At 39.2% G+C, this 18,169-nt stretch overlaps 1 protein-coding gene across 1 annotated transcript in view; it reads right to left on the reverse strand.

Annotated features, from left to right (window-relative positions):
• Nucleotides 1–18,169, reverse strand: part of dnhd1 (dynein heavy chain domain 1) — a 67,009-nt gene that overhangs the window by 17,870 nt on the left and 30,970 nt on the right. Inside the window, exons 21-33 of the mRNA XM_088906322.1 lie at nucleotides 17,803–17,926; nucleotides 14,578–14,770; nucleotides 13,825–14,110; nucleotides 10,877–12,830; nucleotides 10,412–10,644; nucleotides 8,782–8,971; nucleotides 8,327–8,429; nucleotides 6,273–6,422; nucleotides 4,577–4,786; nucleotides 3,422–3,853; nucleotides 2,564–2,993; nucleotides 1,710–1,796; nucleotides 1,087–1,263 (exon numbers count right to left, since the gene is read on the reverse strand). Coding sequence (XP_088762448.1) covers nucleotides 1,087–1,263; nucleotides 1,710–1,796; nucleotides 2,564–2,993; nucleotides 3,422–3,853; nucleotides 4,577–4,786; nucleotides 6,273–6,422; nucleotides 8,327–8,429; nucleotides 8,782–8,971; nucleotides 10,412–10,644; nucleotides 10,877–12,830; nucleotides 13,825–14,110; nucleotides 14,578–14,770; nucleotides 17,803–17,926 — 4,569 coding nt within the window. The remainder of the gene's footprint in view (nucleotides 1–1,086; nucleotides 1,264–1,709; nucleotides 1,797–2,563; nucleotides 2,994–3,421; nucleotides 3,854–4,576; nucleotides 4,787–6,272; nucleotides 6,423–8,326; nucleotides 8,430–8,781; nucleotides 8,972–10,411; nucleotides 10,645–10,876; nucleotides 12,831–13,824; nucleotides 14,111–14,577; nucleotides 14,771–17,802; nucleotides 17,927–18,169) is intronic.

Raw genomic sequence — 18,169 nt, forward strand, 5'->3', positions numbered from 1 at the left:
CAAATTCAATTATGAGAATTTCGCATTAGGGTACGAGAAGACAAGATATAGTTTCGGGCTTATGCTGCAGTATTTACTGGTACAACAAAAATAAATAAAAGGCAGTATTAAAAAGTTATTCTGTATTATAGTAGAAGCATCCTAGTCAAGAGTCATCTGAACCGGTAGCCCCATTAAGCTAAGTGAACATGCCAGGGACAGTATTGTTGTGATTGCTCAGACTAAATGGCCCAGCAACCTTTTCACATGAAAATTCCAACCCCAATATAATTCAAGGGGTACAGGAGGGCCCCGGATTCATTAGAGTTTAATTAAAATAACAGAATAAACATTCCTAACCAGCAGTCCCCCATAGCATAAAAATAAACTCTGAATCCTCAATTTCCATGAAAATCATAAAAAAATCTTACTGACTCCATGCTATATACACTTAAATGCACATAAATTTGTGTGGGAAATCTATTCAATTAACTTTATGAACAATCAACCGCAAGTACCAGTTACAGACATTTTTGAGTCTGTCTTCCAGCCAGCCTCTAGTGGCAGCTATACTGTTATTACATCTCTTCCACAGGGCAGTGTGTACAGCACACATACTTTGAGAAAGTAAATGAAAATGAAAAATGTAGATCAATGAAAATTAATTTAAATGAAAATGTAGATCATTTCCTTACAATTCAAATTTCCTCAAAAGACTTATTTGCCTGTTTTCAGCAGTTTTTTCTTCTGGGTTAAAGCATGCACATTAACCATCATGACATCTTGTGTCCAAAGTAAACTCACTTTTATATTACACACTGTTAAATGTGAATAAACTACTATAAGTTCTGGTTAATCTTTCCACCTTGGGAAAAATGACATTTTCTGTGCTTTCAGAAATAACAATCAGAACGTCAGTCTCTTCTTTTCTCAACTTAAGATTTAATAAACCCAGGATATTTCCTAACTGTTCACAATTTTTTCCCTTGGGGATACAAAATCATGTCTTTTGTTGGCTCTAGAAAATGAGATATTTTCCATCCCCTCATGAGCCATGAGGGGATGTTTATACTGTACATCCCCTAAAGATTTCAGTGCTTTTCTCACCTTGTGCCAGGGCCCTGACTGGCAGATGAGTGCTGAGGAACAATGTAAAGCGATGATGGGCTGCCATAGAGTCTGTTCTGAGCCCTGACGCCCATTTCTCTGGCTTTCTCTGCAGGAGGTCCAGGAATTTTGGGGAAAGCACTACTCTCTCCATGTCAGTCACCAGAACCACTAGACCTGCAGAGGAGATGCACGCAGAACATCAACTGCTGTTCTGTACTCTTTATATTTACATACTGTACATGCATAGTATTTCTTATAATAGAAAACTCTCAAAATGATGCTACACAGTCCATGGCATTTCCAACATCTAAACGTACCATTTGTGTCCTGTTCACAGGTGATTCATCTTTTCAACAAACTTGTGACATAAAGATAAAAATCACCTAGACCAAGTTTTATAACCACAAAGGCAATGTTAAATTTCTTCATTAAAATATTGAATATAACTCTATGATTGGACAAAACTGCCAGTGAATAAATGGCAGGTTTTTCTCTTAATCAGCAGCTGCTTTGGCTGCTGTCCCCATATTTCAGAATGTTTTCTGAGCATTCTGTTGGGACTGGGGAATGACTGAAGCCCTCTGTCAGACTGTGGTCACCCCTGGTCTTTTCACCCTCACCCCTCTCAGCTCCCATCTGTATCTTCTCCACCAGAGTAGGGTCATCAGCACACAGGACCATCCAGGTGTCAGGCTGTGAGGAGCTCTCTGGTAGATAAAGATTTTCATCTTCAGCAAACAGCAAAATTCTAAAACACTCCGTATACTGTAACTGAGCACAACGCGTCTAAGCATGATTCACATTTCAAGAAGAAAGATATATAAAGAATAAATAATGATCAGTTGCTAAGATATATTTTAAACACATTTAGGTGGGTTAGTATTTATTAAGAAAAAACTGAAGAAATAATATTATGAAGGCTAAACATAATTTTGATTTCTTCAGGGGCTTTCTTAAATGTAGGTTTTGCTATGACCAAAATTCTAATTTCAATAATGTCTTTTTATTTGTATAGAAGGAAGGATAAAATCATTGAATTGTTAATTTAGTTAAAATGGCCCCTTTTACTTTCTGGTCTTTATCACCACCTATTTAAAAAATGATTTATGAATAATGTAGACTTATGCTATAGTAAGAAAAGCCTATTGCAAGATGCTACTGAGCTTTTAATGATTGTTTTGTATATGTGATTTGAAATTGCTCATGGTTGTGTGTAATCTCATTTAATGGAGCCTTAATGCGTAAGGAAAGAATTTAAATTACATGACCCCTAAAAGCATGGCACATTCTTGGACTATTATTCAAAGTCCATGGATGTGCCATGCTTTGAGCTTTACACAACTTCTTATGCTTTTACTTTTACTTAACTTCCTAAGCATGAAGGAATATACTGTATGGGCATTGCCCAAAATACACCAAACCTTGGCTAAAGCAGAACTGAATAGTTAAAGGAGAATGTGCTCCTGTGCACTACCTAAGTCCAGATGTGACAAGTGCTCCTCTAGGATGGCCTCTGCACAGGATTTGGCCTGTTGTGCTGATCCCACCAGCAGTGGCCACCACTGGACAAATGGGCACCTAGATCTTCTGATTACTAGCTGCAAGACTGATCTGTGGGAGAAAGTTTCAGATGCACTAACACAGCCTCCCAGAGCCTTGGACAAGGGCAGCTCCTTGCTCACTGGGATGAGAACAATGTTCCTAGGAACAGGGGGCACTGTGGTGGGTAGGACTTCGTGCCTTTGATCCCTAGGATTCAGTTGCATCCCTCCTGTGTGGCACAGCTCTTGCCACTTTTCCAACATCTCTAGCCTGACGTCTGGATTAAAGGGGCCAAGATAGGATGCAGCAGCAGCCAGGACCAGGGCATCTCCTACAGCATTGTGATTATCCTCAGTGGCTTTCTGTGGAAGAACAATGGGCTCCAAACATTATGAGCATCAAATTAATGTATACTAAAATTGTTTCTTTTTCATGGAAAGTTTGCAAAAGTACTTCACCTATGTGAATGTCCAAGGGAAGTCAGAAATTCATGAATGAAGAACTTGTTTTTATCCACCAAATTAATGCATATAACTAGGTAACAATACACAAAATGTTCACTTCTGTTAAACCAGGAAATATTGTGGTACAAATATTCTGATATTAGGACATACTGTATGTAAAGGTGTTGAGCTGCCTTTCACATACATGAACAATAGGACAGAAGTCAATTATTAAACATACTGCAGGATATAATACTTATTTTTCCAGTTAACTACAGTATATCTGAGCTAAATAGTGAGTCAGTGAGCTTTACTGCAAAGAGAACAGTCAAGATGGCAGAACTTGCCTTGGCAGCAGCAGTCCAGTTTGTTATGTGGCTGTGCATCAGCTGGGCAGCACTGTGTGCCTCCCTTTCCCTGGCCTCTGCATGGCGTAGCTGCACGGTAAGCTCCCCCACATGCTGAGACGCCCCCTGGTACTGCTTCTCCAACTCCTCCAGACATTCCCTAGCTGCCTCCTCCTGCACTCTCTCCTGGCCTAGCCTGATGCGGGACTTCACCATATGCTCCTCCACCTGATGCACCCGGTTGTGCTGAGGAGCCAAGTGTCGTTGTACTGAGGCGTATTGGTAAATGGAATGTACCCACAGACAGAGGGATTCACAGGCCCGACTTGCCTCCCGAACCACTGCGGGCTGGAACTCGGGCTGCACAACAATCCTGCCCAGTGCTGTAAACAGGGAGTCTGTGATGCCAGACTTGTCATAAAACTCCAGGTCCTGGGGAAAAGGGATCACAGGTTGAATGTGGAGCATCACCGGAAAAAAAATCTGCCCTGGTAGAGGACAAAAAAAATCAACTTCTGACCTATTTAAGAGACACATAAATTTATTTTGCATGCTTGCTGTTAACATGATTCCATCTTATGCACTGTTCTATATTCTTGATGAAAATGTGACCTTGGGAAAAGAGAACAAAGCTATTTTATTTATATACACACACATTAAACATCTTAGTCCTGTCATCTTTTCTCTCTCAACCTTAGTTTACTTTACTTTACAAATATAAATAACAGGAACTGGTGAAGTGTATTCTAATCTTTAAAACTGGTGCCTTTAAAATGTCCCTGTGTGCTTCTCTGTGTTTCTCCTGAGATTGACTGGTCAGGGTTTAGTCCTACCTTGCTGTAACAATCCAAACTGCCAATTATTGTCCAAGTGGGTTTATATTGCCGTTTATGCTTATTGGGATAGACATTCATCTTGTTAAGTTGTAACTCTTACCAGGAATAAATGTTTTTTTAAATGCAGGATTTTGAAGATGCCGACGAAGATACATGATGAGTTTAGAGAAGCAGATCTGAAAAATCCGTGTATTATTTCTAACGATGAGAATTGAAATGTGAAATCTCTGAAATGTGGCTCCTGCTCTGTCATATTAAGATCAAACATGTTCTTTTCTCTTGGGAATCCCTTAGGTCACAGAAGTGGACAACCTCTAACCTGGAAGAAGCTGGTCTGTCCAATGAGTTGCTTGCTGCTTTCCCAGTTTCTTGGCCTTCCAAACATCAAACATACTGCATTCATCACCATAACAACTCCATCTGGTGGTACTCGATAACATCTGATTTCTTCAACATCGGCCACTGTCAGGGAATGTAGAGCATCCAGTGCAGCCTGATAGAGGGAACTGACCTGGGGACCAGGAATAGGCTCAATGGAAAAAGCAGGATCATAAGTTCTGACTTGAATAATATCTTTATATGGAATTCAAAGAAGAAAGATTATTTTTTAATTAATTAATTTTTTAATTAAATTAATTTTTTTAATCATGTGGTCTCATGAGTTTGCACCTGCCAAGATTTTTTTATGTGTTCTTCTATGAGAGTTCAACAGATTTGTCATTTCTTATTTAATATGTGGTATTATAACCCTGGGATTTTAACCCAAATAAAGAGTGGTACAGAAGGCAAAGCCCTAACCACTACTTTACACCAATGCTATAGTTGATGAAGCACTTGAAAGTCCTTCTTATTCATTTTTTGAAGCAGGTTCTGGATCAGGGTCCAGATGAAGACCACAAGTCGGAGGCATCATTACTGATCATGATATCTTAGTTCAGGTGGGTAGCTGCATCAGCATGCGTAGGCTGCAAAGGAACAGGTAATAGGTTTATTCCATGCTGAAAAAAAGAAGAAAGAAAACACAACGTTTCGGCCGTGGAGCCTTCTTCAGGCTCACACCTGAAAAAGTCTCCACGGCCGAAACGTTGTGTTTTCTTTCTTCTTTTTTTCAGCATGGAATAAACCTATTACCTGTTCCTTTGCATGATATCTTAGTAATGGGATGGAAGGACTTTTAAATGTGGGGTCAAATTTGTTTATGCAGACTGAAATTTTAACAACACAAATACGATTTTTAAGATTAAGATAAGATCACTTTATTGGCTATATACAATTTTTTTGCATTATGAATTTGTCTTTTCGCATACCCCAACTTGCTCTCCATGAGACACACAGACAGGGAGAAAAGCTGAGGGTCAGAGCACAGGGTCAGCCATTTATACCGCACCACTGGAGCTGTTGGGGGTAAGGGCCTTGCTCAGGGGCCCAACAGAGTAGGATTCCTCTACCAGCCGCAGGATATGAACCAGCAACCTTTCAGCAACAGGCACAGATCCTTAGCCACAGAGCCACCTCGCTAAGTGGCAGAGTTTGGATTGAGCTTTAGAAATGCAATGTTTTGTATTTGATTGTTGCCATTGTTTTAAAGCAGTGGAGGCTCTGAAAATCTTACTGTAATACAGGAGAACACTAGGCTCCTCCAAAAGACTGGTTTCATTGTTTTTATGTTAATCACAAAAAAGTAGGCACAGATGACTAATCCATGTTTCAAATAAAAAGCACATGCATTTTTTTAGGTCTGGGAATTTTAGGATAAGGACTGCCTGAATGCCAAAATTGTCATGAAACTCCAGGTCCTGGGGAAAAGGGATCACAGGTTGAATTTGGAGCATCACCACAGAAAAAACTGTGCACGGTGATTATTAGAGACCCTGTCTGCTGTTTCACTTTGATTGGTATGAGCAGGAGGATTATAAGAATATTTTCCTAACAGTCGACACTGTGCTCTATTCTCTCACAGGTAAATGTCTGTATAGTCCGTGTAGCTGTGTTAGGAGAGTGGGAAACTTTCAGACCTGCTGGAAAGCTTCCTGGGACTCATGCTGGGCCTGCTGCAGCTGCTCTGAGAGATCAGAGAGCATGTTCTCCTCTTGCAGACAGCGCTGTTTGGTTTGTTCACACAGGATCCTCTGAGCATCCACCTCATGCTGGAGCTGCTGCTGAAGCTAGATGTGTAAAAAAATACTATGAGAAGAGGCTGCTAAGCCATCTTGAATCTTTTGGATATTAATTTATAGCTTGAGTCTTATCAAATGTAATATAAATGATGCATACATCTTTTTTAATTTAATATTTTATTAAAAACCTGAATGTTAACCGAAGACTTGTACAGGTGTAAGTTACAGAAGATATCAGAACAAACTAAAGAAAAAAAAGTTAAATATATTTATTGCATAAGTATTTACATAAAAATATTTTGTCTTCTTTGATCACATACATTTTGCCACAAGCTTGCAGTATCACTGAGTTGCTTTGTTGCAAACCCCATGTGGAATTTGAGATTTTTTTTTCCAGTTCCATACAAGCCTCCTTTAGACAGTGACCAGAATATTGTTAACACATAGACATTTTCTGCCATCTCAGCCACTGTAATCTGAAACACTTTCAAAGTTGCTGTTGTAGCATAGCAGTTGGCAATCCTTAACATTTTCTTCCTTGCTCAGCTGTTCAGTTTGGAGGAAAACCCTGATCTTGCCAATGTCTGGGTGCATTCCTCTTCTTAATGCTCAATTTCAAATGCTCAAAGACACCATGCTCAAAGGCAGTTTTTACCCTTCTCCTTTATACCACTTTATCTCTACATAGCCTGAAGGCCTTCTGTACATCATATTTAAATCTTTGCTTTAAACCTACTACCCAACTACAGTAAGTGTACCTTACAGAAAGTAAATTAATTCTGAAATTAAGTGAACTGCTATTTTTGCATATAGCATATAGCAAATTGAACTAATTGTGTGGCTCGTTAAGGTAATTTTGTATACTTCAATTAATTTAGGCTTACGACAGAAATTGTTTCAATCTGATTTCATTGTATTGTTATGCAATAAAAACATTTCCAATTTTTCTTTATTAATGGTCTATTTACTTATTTCTTTGTGTTTCTTGCTTTAAATGTGTGGGGCAGGTTGTGTATATAGCCAGTAGCCATATCACTCTGCAACTCACAACTGGCAACCCACTGAAGCTAAGTAGGTGTGAGCCTGGTCAGTACCTGGATGGGAGACCTCCTGGGAAAAACTAAGGTTTCTGCTGGAAGAGGTGTTAGTAGGGCCACTCTGCGGTCCATGTGGGTCCTAAAGCCCCAGTATAGTGACGGGGACACTATATTGTAAACAGGTGCTGTCCTTCGGATGAGACATAAAACCAAGGTCCTGACTCTCTGTGGTCATTAAAAATCCCAGGGCGTTTCTCGTAAAGAGTAGGGGTGTAACCCCGGTGTCCTGGTCAAATTTCCCATTGGCCCTCACCAATCATGGCCTCCTAATAATCCCCCTCTATGAATTGGCTTCATTACTCTCTGCTATCCTCCCCACTGATAACTGATGTGTGGTGAGCATTCTGCCAGGTGGATGCTGCACATTGGTGGTGGTGGAGGGGATCCCCATTACCTCTAAAGTGCTTTGAGTGGAGTGTCCAGAAAAGCACTATATAAGTGTAAGCAATTATTCTTATTATATAAGAGAAGGCTCTATGGTGAAACTTTGTGTTTTCTTTCTTCTCTTTTCAGCATGGAATAAACCTATTACTTGTTCCAAAGAAATATTAATTGTGAATCATGACTGCAAACTGTAAAGCAATAAAATGTAACCCTATTAAAAAAATAGGTTGCTCTTTTTTAAAATCTGGAAAGAGATTGGGTTGTTCAGGACGTCTGTAATCACTCTACTTAACCATTATAGTTCACAGTTATTGTACTGTACTTCCAAAAACAGTGATTTTATTTCACATTATGTCACAAAACACCCCAGTGAAACACTTTCAAAGCATATTTTTTGTAGGGCTGTGCTCTTTAGATAGCAAATTCTGAAAAGGTGTGGATATACAGTACATGTATCCCAGACAATCTTACCTCCTGTGCTACCTTAAGCTCATTCCGAACAAAAAGCACTTCCTGGCTGGATTGTTTCGCTGTATTTGTTAAAATCTTCAGCCTTCTCAGGATTGTTGCAACACTGGCAGAAGTAAACAATGCAGGTTTCTTCTAAGAGAATTAATACTTTCAACTTTTATTCCCAAATGGCAACCAAAGATTTTAATGATTGCTGTTAATACACCAGCTAAAATATCAATTGTGTCAATTTTCAAATTCATAATTTCTTAAATTGACAATTTACACAGTGTATTCACCAGGTACTGTTTTGTACTGATATGTAAAAACAAAGAGAGAAAATGGATGGGAGAGGTATCCCAGCATTCTACAAGAAAAACAGCATTCTACAAAAAAAACAGCATTTTTCATGTGTGTTCAGGGGTGAGAGTTGTTCAATTGTGTTGAAACCGTGTAGAAAACTCATATCTACTCACCGGTTGGCCTGGGCCCTGGCCTGCTGCCACAGATGTGTGAATATATCACGAAAGTGCTCTGTAAACTCCAAAAACACCTGTAGACTGAAGAGGTGCAGCCCTGGTACCTGGTGAGTAGCATAACTCAAGACAGACTGGTGAATGGTGGCCATAGATTTAGTGAGAACTTCCAATGAACATGCTTCCTCACCTGGAAAAATTAAACAAAATGTTGGATCCATTCTTAACTGCTATAATAATGATGCATTTTGCTCTTTAAGATATAGGGTAAAGGAAAGGTAATATGTTTAGTCAGACATTGAAAAGAGAAGGTAATGATTGTGTACCAATCAAATGCACTGTATTTTTATAGTAACATTGTTTTTACATAATTGAAATCAATGTATTGAAATATACTGTAGACTAGTACAGGTTGAAGTAAGAGAACTGCTCTTTTGAACACTGTTACAAATAAGGGAGAGAGTGATTAAATAAAATGTCCCTGTGTGGTACAGGCAGGTAACAATTTGAGGCATATGAGAAATATCAGGTGAGTTCTTAATGTTGATTTGTAAGATTTATATATTTTATATTCTCTGGCATAGTTCCAGTGAAAGAGTGATAAAATCAGAGTCAAATTTGTCAAACAGATTTATTAACCAAATAAGACAGTGACACAATGTATATGTGGGAGGCTAGAAGTAATGAGGGTAATAATGTAAGCTGACCTGCCACCCGAAGTTGCTGAGACCACTATTGTTTGTAAGTAGGATTACATATGATGCATTACAGTAGGATCTCAACATCTGGGATGAAACCCAGATAAAAAGTATAAAAGTATAAACTATAAAATATAAAAGTATAACTTTCAAATTAGCTGTGCAACAGACTAGGATCCTGAAAAGAATCTAGCTAGTGAGTGAGCCTCTTCTTGCTGTCTGTCGAAGAACCCACTACTCATTATCTGCAGTAGGTCTTGTTTTTGTATCAAAATGAACGCTTCCAGTTCTGTATCAGCGTCATGGGGAATGACAGGCTGGAGACAACTTTACAGGCTCAGTGACAGGTGTTCAGTACAGTAGGGTGTGCTAATCATGGGATCACTTTATCCCTAAGTTGTTTTGAAAGGTTCTTGGTCTTCAACATCAAATTTGGCTTGAAAATCACTATTCACTATCTGAGTGAGGGACCTTATAAAGATAGGGTATTTATTCTGAAAACGTGAACACAGTATTATTCCATATGGAGACCACTCAGCTTATTTTGTGTATTAAAATTTGACGATGAAGACCAAGAATACCTCAAAAGGTGGCTTATTAAGATAATTTTGTGCACTTCAGTTAATTTTGTTTTGCTACAGCAATTGGTTTGAATACTTATGCAATAATGACTTCTTAATTTTTCTATTATATTAATTATCTATTTCTTTCATTTTTTTTCTTTGAATGTTTGGAGTGTGCATATAATGAGTGCTTCTTAAAAGTGTTATGATTGCATGTATTATTGAAACAAGATGTGAAAACTGTACAAGGGGTGAATAACATTTCAAGGCATTGTATATAGTACATCTTTATTCCAGACAGGAACATCAACAAGATAAATGGGGACTGTCCACTATCTCTCTCTTTGAAAAAGCCATTTTAACACTGACCTTTGCCTTCCTCTTCAGGTGGCAGAATAACATCCTGTAGACGGCTGGCAGCCACCTCTGACAGAATTTCAGCTGACAAGGGCTGGAACAGCTCCACACAACTGCACAGCTTTAGCAGTCTGCTTAGGAACATCTCCGAAAGCATCTTTTCTTTTAGGGGTTCAGCATGTTTTTGGCATTTAGGGCTCAACATGATGAAAACATGCAGGTTCTTCTGTACATGTTTATAATATCTACATAAATATAGTAGACAAATTATTTAATTTAGCTTAACAACACCTTCCAATTAAAAAAGTCACACTTCACTGGTCATATAGTGAAGTATTATCTTTACCCCATTTAAGATTTGATTAATTGTAAAAACCTAAGGATTTTTATTTTTTTATTTTTAGATTAAAATATAATGTGCACATAGAAACAAAGAAATAAAACACCATCAAAATGCTTTTACGTTCTAGGTCTTACCTTTCTAGCACCTGTTCTTCTCCGAGTCTGTTCTTTGTGTTCTTCGTCAAGGTTGTTATTTTCTGCACTGCAGCACTCAGTTCATCCTTGTTGTAGAGACCTGGAAAAGTGCCTTCTACCATCACAGCCAAGAGCTTATCTAGGACAGACTGACTGACCTCCTCGTGCACCAGAATTACTACTCTTCCACCAAAGACCCCAGCGTGATCGCTGGCCTCCTTCAGGATTTCACTGACCTCTGTCTCATTGTTGGGATTTACCTCATACAGCCGGTAGCCAGAGAAGCTTACAGCAAATCGTACAAGTGTCTTTCGGCCAGTGCCCTTGCCCATTCCAAAAAGGGCTGCATGACCTCTAGGTAACAGCAGTACTCTTAGAATATGGGTCAGCTGTTGTACTCTCTTTCTGAAGATAGCTAATTTAGATTCAGGCCCAGAAACAAAACCTTTGTCAATCATCTCCTCTCGGCACTGCCACTGCAGTAAAGAGGACAGCTGTTGAATTAGAAGATCCATATCTTTTTCCTGATATACAGAGCTACGTTTGAGGCTGTACTGCTGAGTGGGAGACTGCAATGATTCACAGAAGTTTGTGCTGAAGATTATATCCTTTGCATCAACACCCTGAAGTAACTGGATGGGGAGAAGAAAACTTGTTATCTTTTGGTTTGGCACTTCATTAACAATGCTTGGTTTAAAATATATTCCCAAGTTGTCTCTTCTTTTTATATTTTTATCAGCTGTTCTAGGGTGCTTGCCTTGTTTAGGAGGAGATGGCTGTAAAATCAAACATTGCACACTATCAGAAAAGGTGGATTTTGTAGTTGTCATCAAGGATTTAGCAAAAGATTCTTTCAAGTATAAAGACTTCCGTTCATCATCTCTAGAGCTGGTATTTATATTGTCTTTATCACACGTTTCAGTTGGAATCTTTTTCACGTCTTCATCACTACATATCTCTAAATTACTCTCCAGGGGTTCTATGGGAGTGATGGTGCTTGCACTACTTTCTTCTTCAGATGAGTACACAAACTCCTCAGTCTCAGTCTTCAGTGAGGATGCTGGGAGTTCTACACTTGTCAAGTCACCCACAGTACCTTCAGACTGGACTTGACAGGTCTCTGAATCAGAAGAAATGATGTCTTCACTCTGATCATCTTTGTCAGGCAGAGGAAGGATGATTTCTGGTTTCTCTGAGTTTTGATAGTTTTCTGATGGCATTGCGCATGACTCATTTTCCCCTTTGGTTTTCTGAGAACCAGATTCTTTGTGGCAGAAATATTTCTGTGAAACTTTATTTAACAAAGATGCTAGAACTCTTTTCTCATTCTCTGATGAGAGACGATCTCCAAAAGTGCGAAAACATTCATGAATCCAGAGACGGGTAATATTCAGAACAGCAGCTAAAGAACCATGTGTTGAGGAAATGTTGGCAAAACCCAGGGCAGAATCTGTTCCCAGTGAGCTGGTCTTTCCTTGAGGATACTGTCGTGCTGTGGTACGAGGAGTCCAAAGAAACATGCCTTGGAATACCTTCTGGAGATCATGGTAGGAGAACAGAAGGTATGGCTGTTGTTGATGGGGTGGAAAGTTTTCTTTCACAGCACTGTAGAGATCAACAGTGGCACCAATAATGCAGCTAGCTAATTCTGTGTATTGTGACACAGCAGTGATGTGCAAGTCCTTCAGCCAGTGTAACACCCTGGGAGAGTGTATAGACAATAGGTGTTCTGTGACTAAGTTTGGCAAGGCGAGCACAGAAAAGAGACGGAAGAAACGGGGAGAAATGCAAATTGTCATAGAACTGCAGCACTCAGGCGAAACACAGGTAGCCAAATAACTCACAGCACCCGAGTTAAAAAGCTTGAAGTGGTAACCATCTGAAGTGAGCACACCACCCTTTGACATGCACTGTCGTAAGGTCTCCAGCACGGATGACATTTTTGAACCAACATCTGTAAGTCAAACAGAACAATTCTCAAAAACTTTTCCATAATAGAAAAAAAGACATTTTTAGGACTTTAAACCAGTGTCATTATTTGATCACTAAGCAGAAAGGCTCTGTACATTTTTTATAAAAGACTGGATACTACATAAAAATGGTTTTGTTTAAACCATTAGAACAGCACAAAACATTCTGCTCCATTGCCAATTAATTTACATTGCATAATTAGAAATACATTCAATCTAATCCCAAACAGCCAAGTCAAAGTAGAAATCTTATTTCTTAATTAGGAGAAAAGTATCACATCATATTACAGAGTAGAGTAGTGGGGATTTTCTTTTTATTATCTTATAAATTAATGTAAAAGTTTAAACTGAATGTTATTTGCCTGCTTATACAGTAGCTTATATTTGTACAAGAGATGCTTGGTGTGACAAACACTCTTCTGTGTGAAGCACCACACTATCAAAGCCAGCTGCACCTTGTCATTCTTTCTACTAAATATGCTACTGTACATGATGTTATGTTTCTTTTAGTACATAAACTCTTGAACTATCCTGTAATTATGTATTCATCCAACAACAGTTTTCACAATTGAAATTTGAACTTATACAAGAATAAGATGTTTTTGTAACTCTTTTTATGCAGTGGTGTTTAACCACACTAGGGTCTAGATAAGCCATGAAGAATTTAGATATTGTTCCTCAATCTAGTCAGAGAGGATGGTAGCTAAGCTTTTGCCAGGACTGACACTCCAGGTCTCCAGGCTCTACTGAAATAAAAAGAAAAGTTATTAGAATAATGGTACAGTTCTTGTCTTCTTTGGGTTATGATGATTTTCTGCTTAAGAAGATGTACTGTACCTGAAAACATATTGTTTAGTTTTCAAAATTAGCAATGGATTTGGCATTCGAATGCCAGAATTATAATGGTGAATGGAGTACAGTATGTGCTCCAAGTGTTACTCCGATTTTCCTACAGTATTCTTTCCCAACAGAACTTACCACATGTGGTATGATGGAGGTCATCTATGAACAGGCAAGACTGCTTGCTTCCCGCAGGGCACAGTCCTGCTGCTGAGAGCTTAGCCCTGGGGCTCCACATGTTCTCCAGCACATTGCGTACGTCAGCAGCTCTGAGGCAGGGGGTAATGGGGAGCCGCATGTGGGGACGTTCGTAGTTGAGCAGGGACTGGGACAAGGTGGTTTTTCCAGCCCCGGTTTCTCCCACTAAAAGGGCTGGCTGTCTGGAATCCAACAGTACATCCAGCAGATATGCATACTTCTCAAACTGGAATACAACACAGTGCCACTGTTAAGGACTGCTACCCATTACAAAATATGTTCTGCAAATGCTTACTCTTAATTTTATTGTTTCTTTATAAACAACCACTGTTCCTGAATTTCCATTTAGGCAAATTCAGTTTGAACTTCCTCCTCCATGGTAAATAAATTATTTGACATTTTTCCTCATTTCTAGATCTGAACCTTTCAACTTTCACAAGGAAATTTAGAAAATGTTGAGAAAATTTAACCCCAGAGGAAAATGCTCTCAGTGCCCCCTGATAGTGATTGTCTCAAATTATTTTATTTCACTGCTAGAAAACTTGCAATTTCCTTTTCTTCATAGTGCGAGTAATGTGCACATAGTATTATCATATCCTTAATGTAATCTTTTGTATATACATACATTCCTTTCACTTGGGGTTAATGTGTAAAAAAAATTCTAAAGCATAGCCTAGACAGTGACTTACTGACCTGTGGTGGTATAGAGTATGACAAGGGAGGGGTCTTTATCCTGCTGTTTAAAAGTCCAGTGTTCATCATCTCCAGGGTTCCCTCACTCTGATTAATCAAGTAATCATAAACAGTCCCCTCCTGGGGTATTTCAATGCTGTACCGGCTCTCATAGAGTGACTTCCTGGCAAAGGCATCAAACCTCAACCAATATCTGCAAACCCAGAAGTAATGCATACAGTACATCCTTATAGACAGGCCTTCAGTACTTTTGGAATAGTAATATCAAAAGTAATGGAAACTATGACCCAAAACATTTTGTCAACCTCATATCAATGTCTTTAATTATGGAATGATATTAATACCTCACTTAGTAGCTTAGTAGTCTTTACATGGGTTTAATGAGCATGCATTCCCATGGGCACTATTTCTTGTATATGAGTGTATGAGGACATCATTGTTGTATTAGTAATGGTATTACTAATATTTTTAACACATAATATAATTTAAAAATTTGTTTTATACAGAAAGGCATATTAATTTTGGCTACGCACTAATACATTCATTGGAGTCTGCAAAGATGAATTACTGTGTCTTCACTCCTCCAACCTGGTCGCAGTGGGAGACTAATGGAAGCAACTATAGTTTGCAGCGGGCAGACATATACAGTAGCACACACAGAGAAGCAGGAGAGCAATTACAAATAACACTGGTCATACTGTACTGTCATATCATGAAACATATCATGAAACACTCTCATTGGTTGGAGCTTGGACACTGTTTTTTGCTTCTTTCCTTTAGAAACAGTAGTAGGATGCACTACTCCAGTCTCTAAGTGTGTGCTTGGTGCTTCTCCCTGGCCTGAATGAATGTCAAAGACAGACAAACACAGGGGCGCGAGTCCACATGGAATGTAGTATTAGCATTTTTCTGAGCTCCTCTGCAATTTTTTCAAATTAGCTGCAGTTACTGTTATTTTTGTATATAAGAGTTGGATTGTTGTTTGAGGTGATAATTTAATATTTTTCCTTATTCAGCACTGAATAGTGTATAAAAGTGTTGCAGCCCAAAACCCACAGTGAAAAGATGTCAGAGACAGATGACCAGCTGACAGTCAGGGGGTTGTCTGTTGGTAACAAAAGAACCTTATGCGAAGCCAAAGACATGCATCTTTGTTATCTAGAGAAGGTATCCGAATCACTAGGCAAGGAGTAGTCTGAGGTTCGTAAGCAAAAGCCAAAAGCAAAGTAAGTAGAACAACAATGGTATGCAGGGTAAGTTCTTCTTGAGAAGTCCTCAATAGCGAGCGAGGGGAAGATAGGAAGAGGGGGTTTAAATAGGAAAAGAGTGTGAGCTTAATTAGGGCGTGAGTGCTTGCTGTGCATGGCAATGTGCTTGTGTGCTTGTGAGACAGAGTGCGATTCGTGACACAGACACCTTCTTGAAAGAACGTGTGTGTGATGCAGGAGATCTTGACTCAAATACACCTATTCGTGCTGCAATTAAATCTCAAGAACTGAAGAAGGTGGTTGATGACACAATGAAGTTTATTAACAACTGTCTTAATTCTATTAATTCTATTATTTTTATCCCTTCAAATGGCACAACATGAGCTAAGCAGGGGGATGGAAAGTGGATAAGGTCCTGACTGCCTGTGACAATTGCAAACAGACTCTTGAGAAAATTAGTCAGGACCTACACTCTACTAACAACTCTGTCCAAGTCAGGGTGAATGATCTGGAGGTACAATATTGCCAGCAAAATATAAAGATATTGGGCATCACTGAAGGAGAGGAGACAGATTTAATTTCCAAACTGCTATGGCAAAAAAATGCTTGAGAAAGTAGTGATTGTGGACAGAGCTAATTGTTCTCTTCAACAAAGACCTCATCATTTGATTTGCCCATCAACAAGCACCACTGCTCTACAATGACTCCAGAGTATTTTTCTAACCTGTCTGCATGACTGATGTGATGGCAAAGTGACATGCCTTTAGAGGAGTTATGAAAATATTTGGGAAGGAGGAAGTGAAACACAGTCTGCACAGTTTTGGCAAAGTTATGGGTCTATTATGACTCCACAGAACAAACATTTGAGTCAATGAAGGAAGCAGAAAAATATGCAGAAAAGATTTCACAGCATTAAGGACTCAAAGTGACTTACTAATGGAAACCCAGATAAAATCAAACTATGTTCCAAATTATGTTACAGAATAACTTATTTTAAAAAAATCGTATTCTAGCAGAATCACAATAGGAGAAGGATTGTGGGAATTGTGGGAATATCTTCATGGAGTTTGCACGTTTTCCCAGTGATTACATGGTTTTCCTCTGGGTGCTATGGATTCCACCTACAGTTCAAATATATACTGTTAGCTTAGTTGGCTTTTGAACCCACTGAAGCTAAGCAGGTGTGAGCCTGGTCAGTACCTGGATGGGAGACCTCCTCGGAAAAACTAAGGTTGCTGCTGGAAGAGGTGTTAGGGAGGCCAGCAAGGGGTGCTCACCCTGCGGTCCATGTGGGTCCTAATGCCCCAGTATAGTGACGGGGACACTATACTGTAAACAAGCGCCGTCTTTCGGATGAGACGTAAAACGGAGGTCCTGACTCTCTGTGGTCATTAAAAATCCCAGGGTGTTTATCGAAAAGAGTAGGGGTGTAACCCCGGCGTCCTGGCCAAATTTCCCATGCCTCCTAATAATCCCCCTCTATGAAGTGGTTACATTACTTTGTTCTCCTTCCCCCCCCCCCCTCTGATGGCAGGCGGAGCGATGCGCCGGTTGGAGTATTTCTCGGTCGCATTTAATGGCAACGTCAGCTCAAAGATTTGGTTCAAACCACCAAATGGAGACGGGTGTGCCGACAAGCGGACCCTGCTGATGCGGGATTAACGCTAGGATGAGAGAGAGCTTAGTTGGCTTTTGGAAAAATTGGCTCTGGTGTGAGTGTGTGCATGTTGGTGTTTGTGTCTTTGCTGAATTGATTAAATAACAGTAAGCAGAAAGAGCAGTATGGCAAATCAGTGTTAACAGCAACAGCACTATAGCAATGTATTACTGTATTCTCAAAGGAACTTCTCTTATCACCTCTGATGGCCATTATTGAGCAATAGTAGTTCTTGTAGAAGAGACAGAGAGCTTGTAGATGTTTGCACACACTAAATAAGTTTGTTTTTTTGGAAACCACTACAAATGCACTTTCAGTACAAAGATGGTTTAAACAAATCATACAGAACCTAAATCTTACTTGGGATGCAGATGTCCTCCAAAACCCCAGACATATGACACCACAAATATGTTTTTGGCTTGAAGATGCTTCTGAGATAATAGGTTGCCAGGGTCTTCCAACTTAGCTGTTGAAGGACTTTCAGCTTCAAACATAAAGAGGAAATTGTCACTGACATCATAGTGCCCTCTATTTTCCATAATGTACCACAATTTAGTAGATGATCAAACATGTTTATGAATAATAAATCTTAGTAATCATGACTTAAAGTGTTTTAATTAATGCACATACAAAATAATGTTGTTAACAACAGATAGGATGCGCTGGAGGAGGCTAGTTAGCAAGGCAATGGACACCACCTCAGTAAGTATGTTAACAACATCTTACA

The sequence above is a fragment of the Atractosteus spatula genome, chromosome 26 (assembly GCF_055471065.1).
Source record: "Atractosteus spatula isolate fAtrSpa1 chromosome 26, fAtrSpa1.hap1, whole genome shotgun sequence".
Taxonomy (NCBI): Eukaryota; Metazoa; Chordata; class Actinopteri; order Semionotiformes; family Lepisosteidae; genus Atractosteus; species Atractosteus spatula.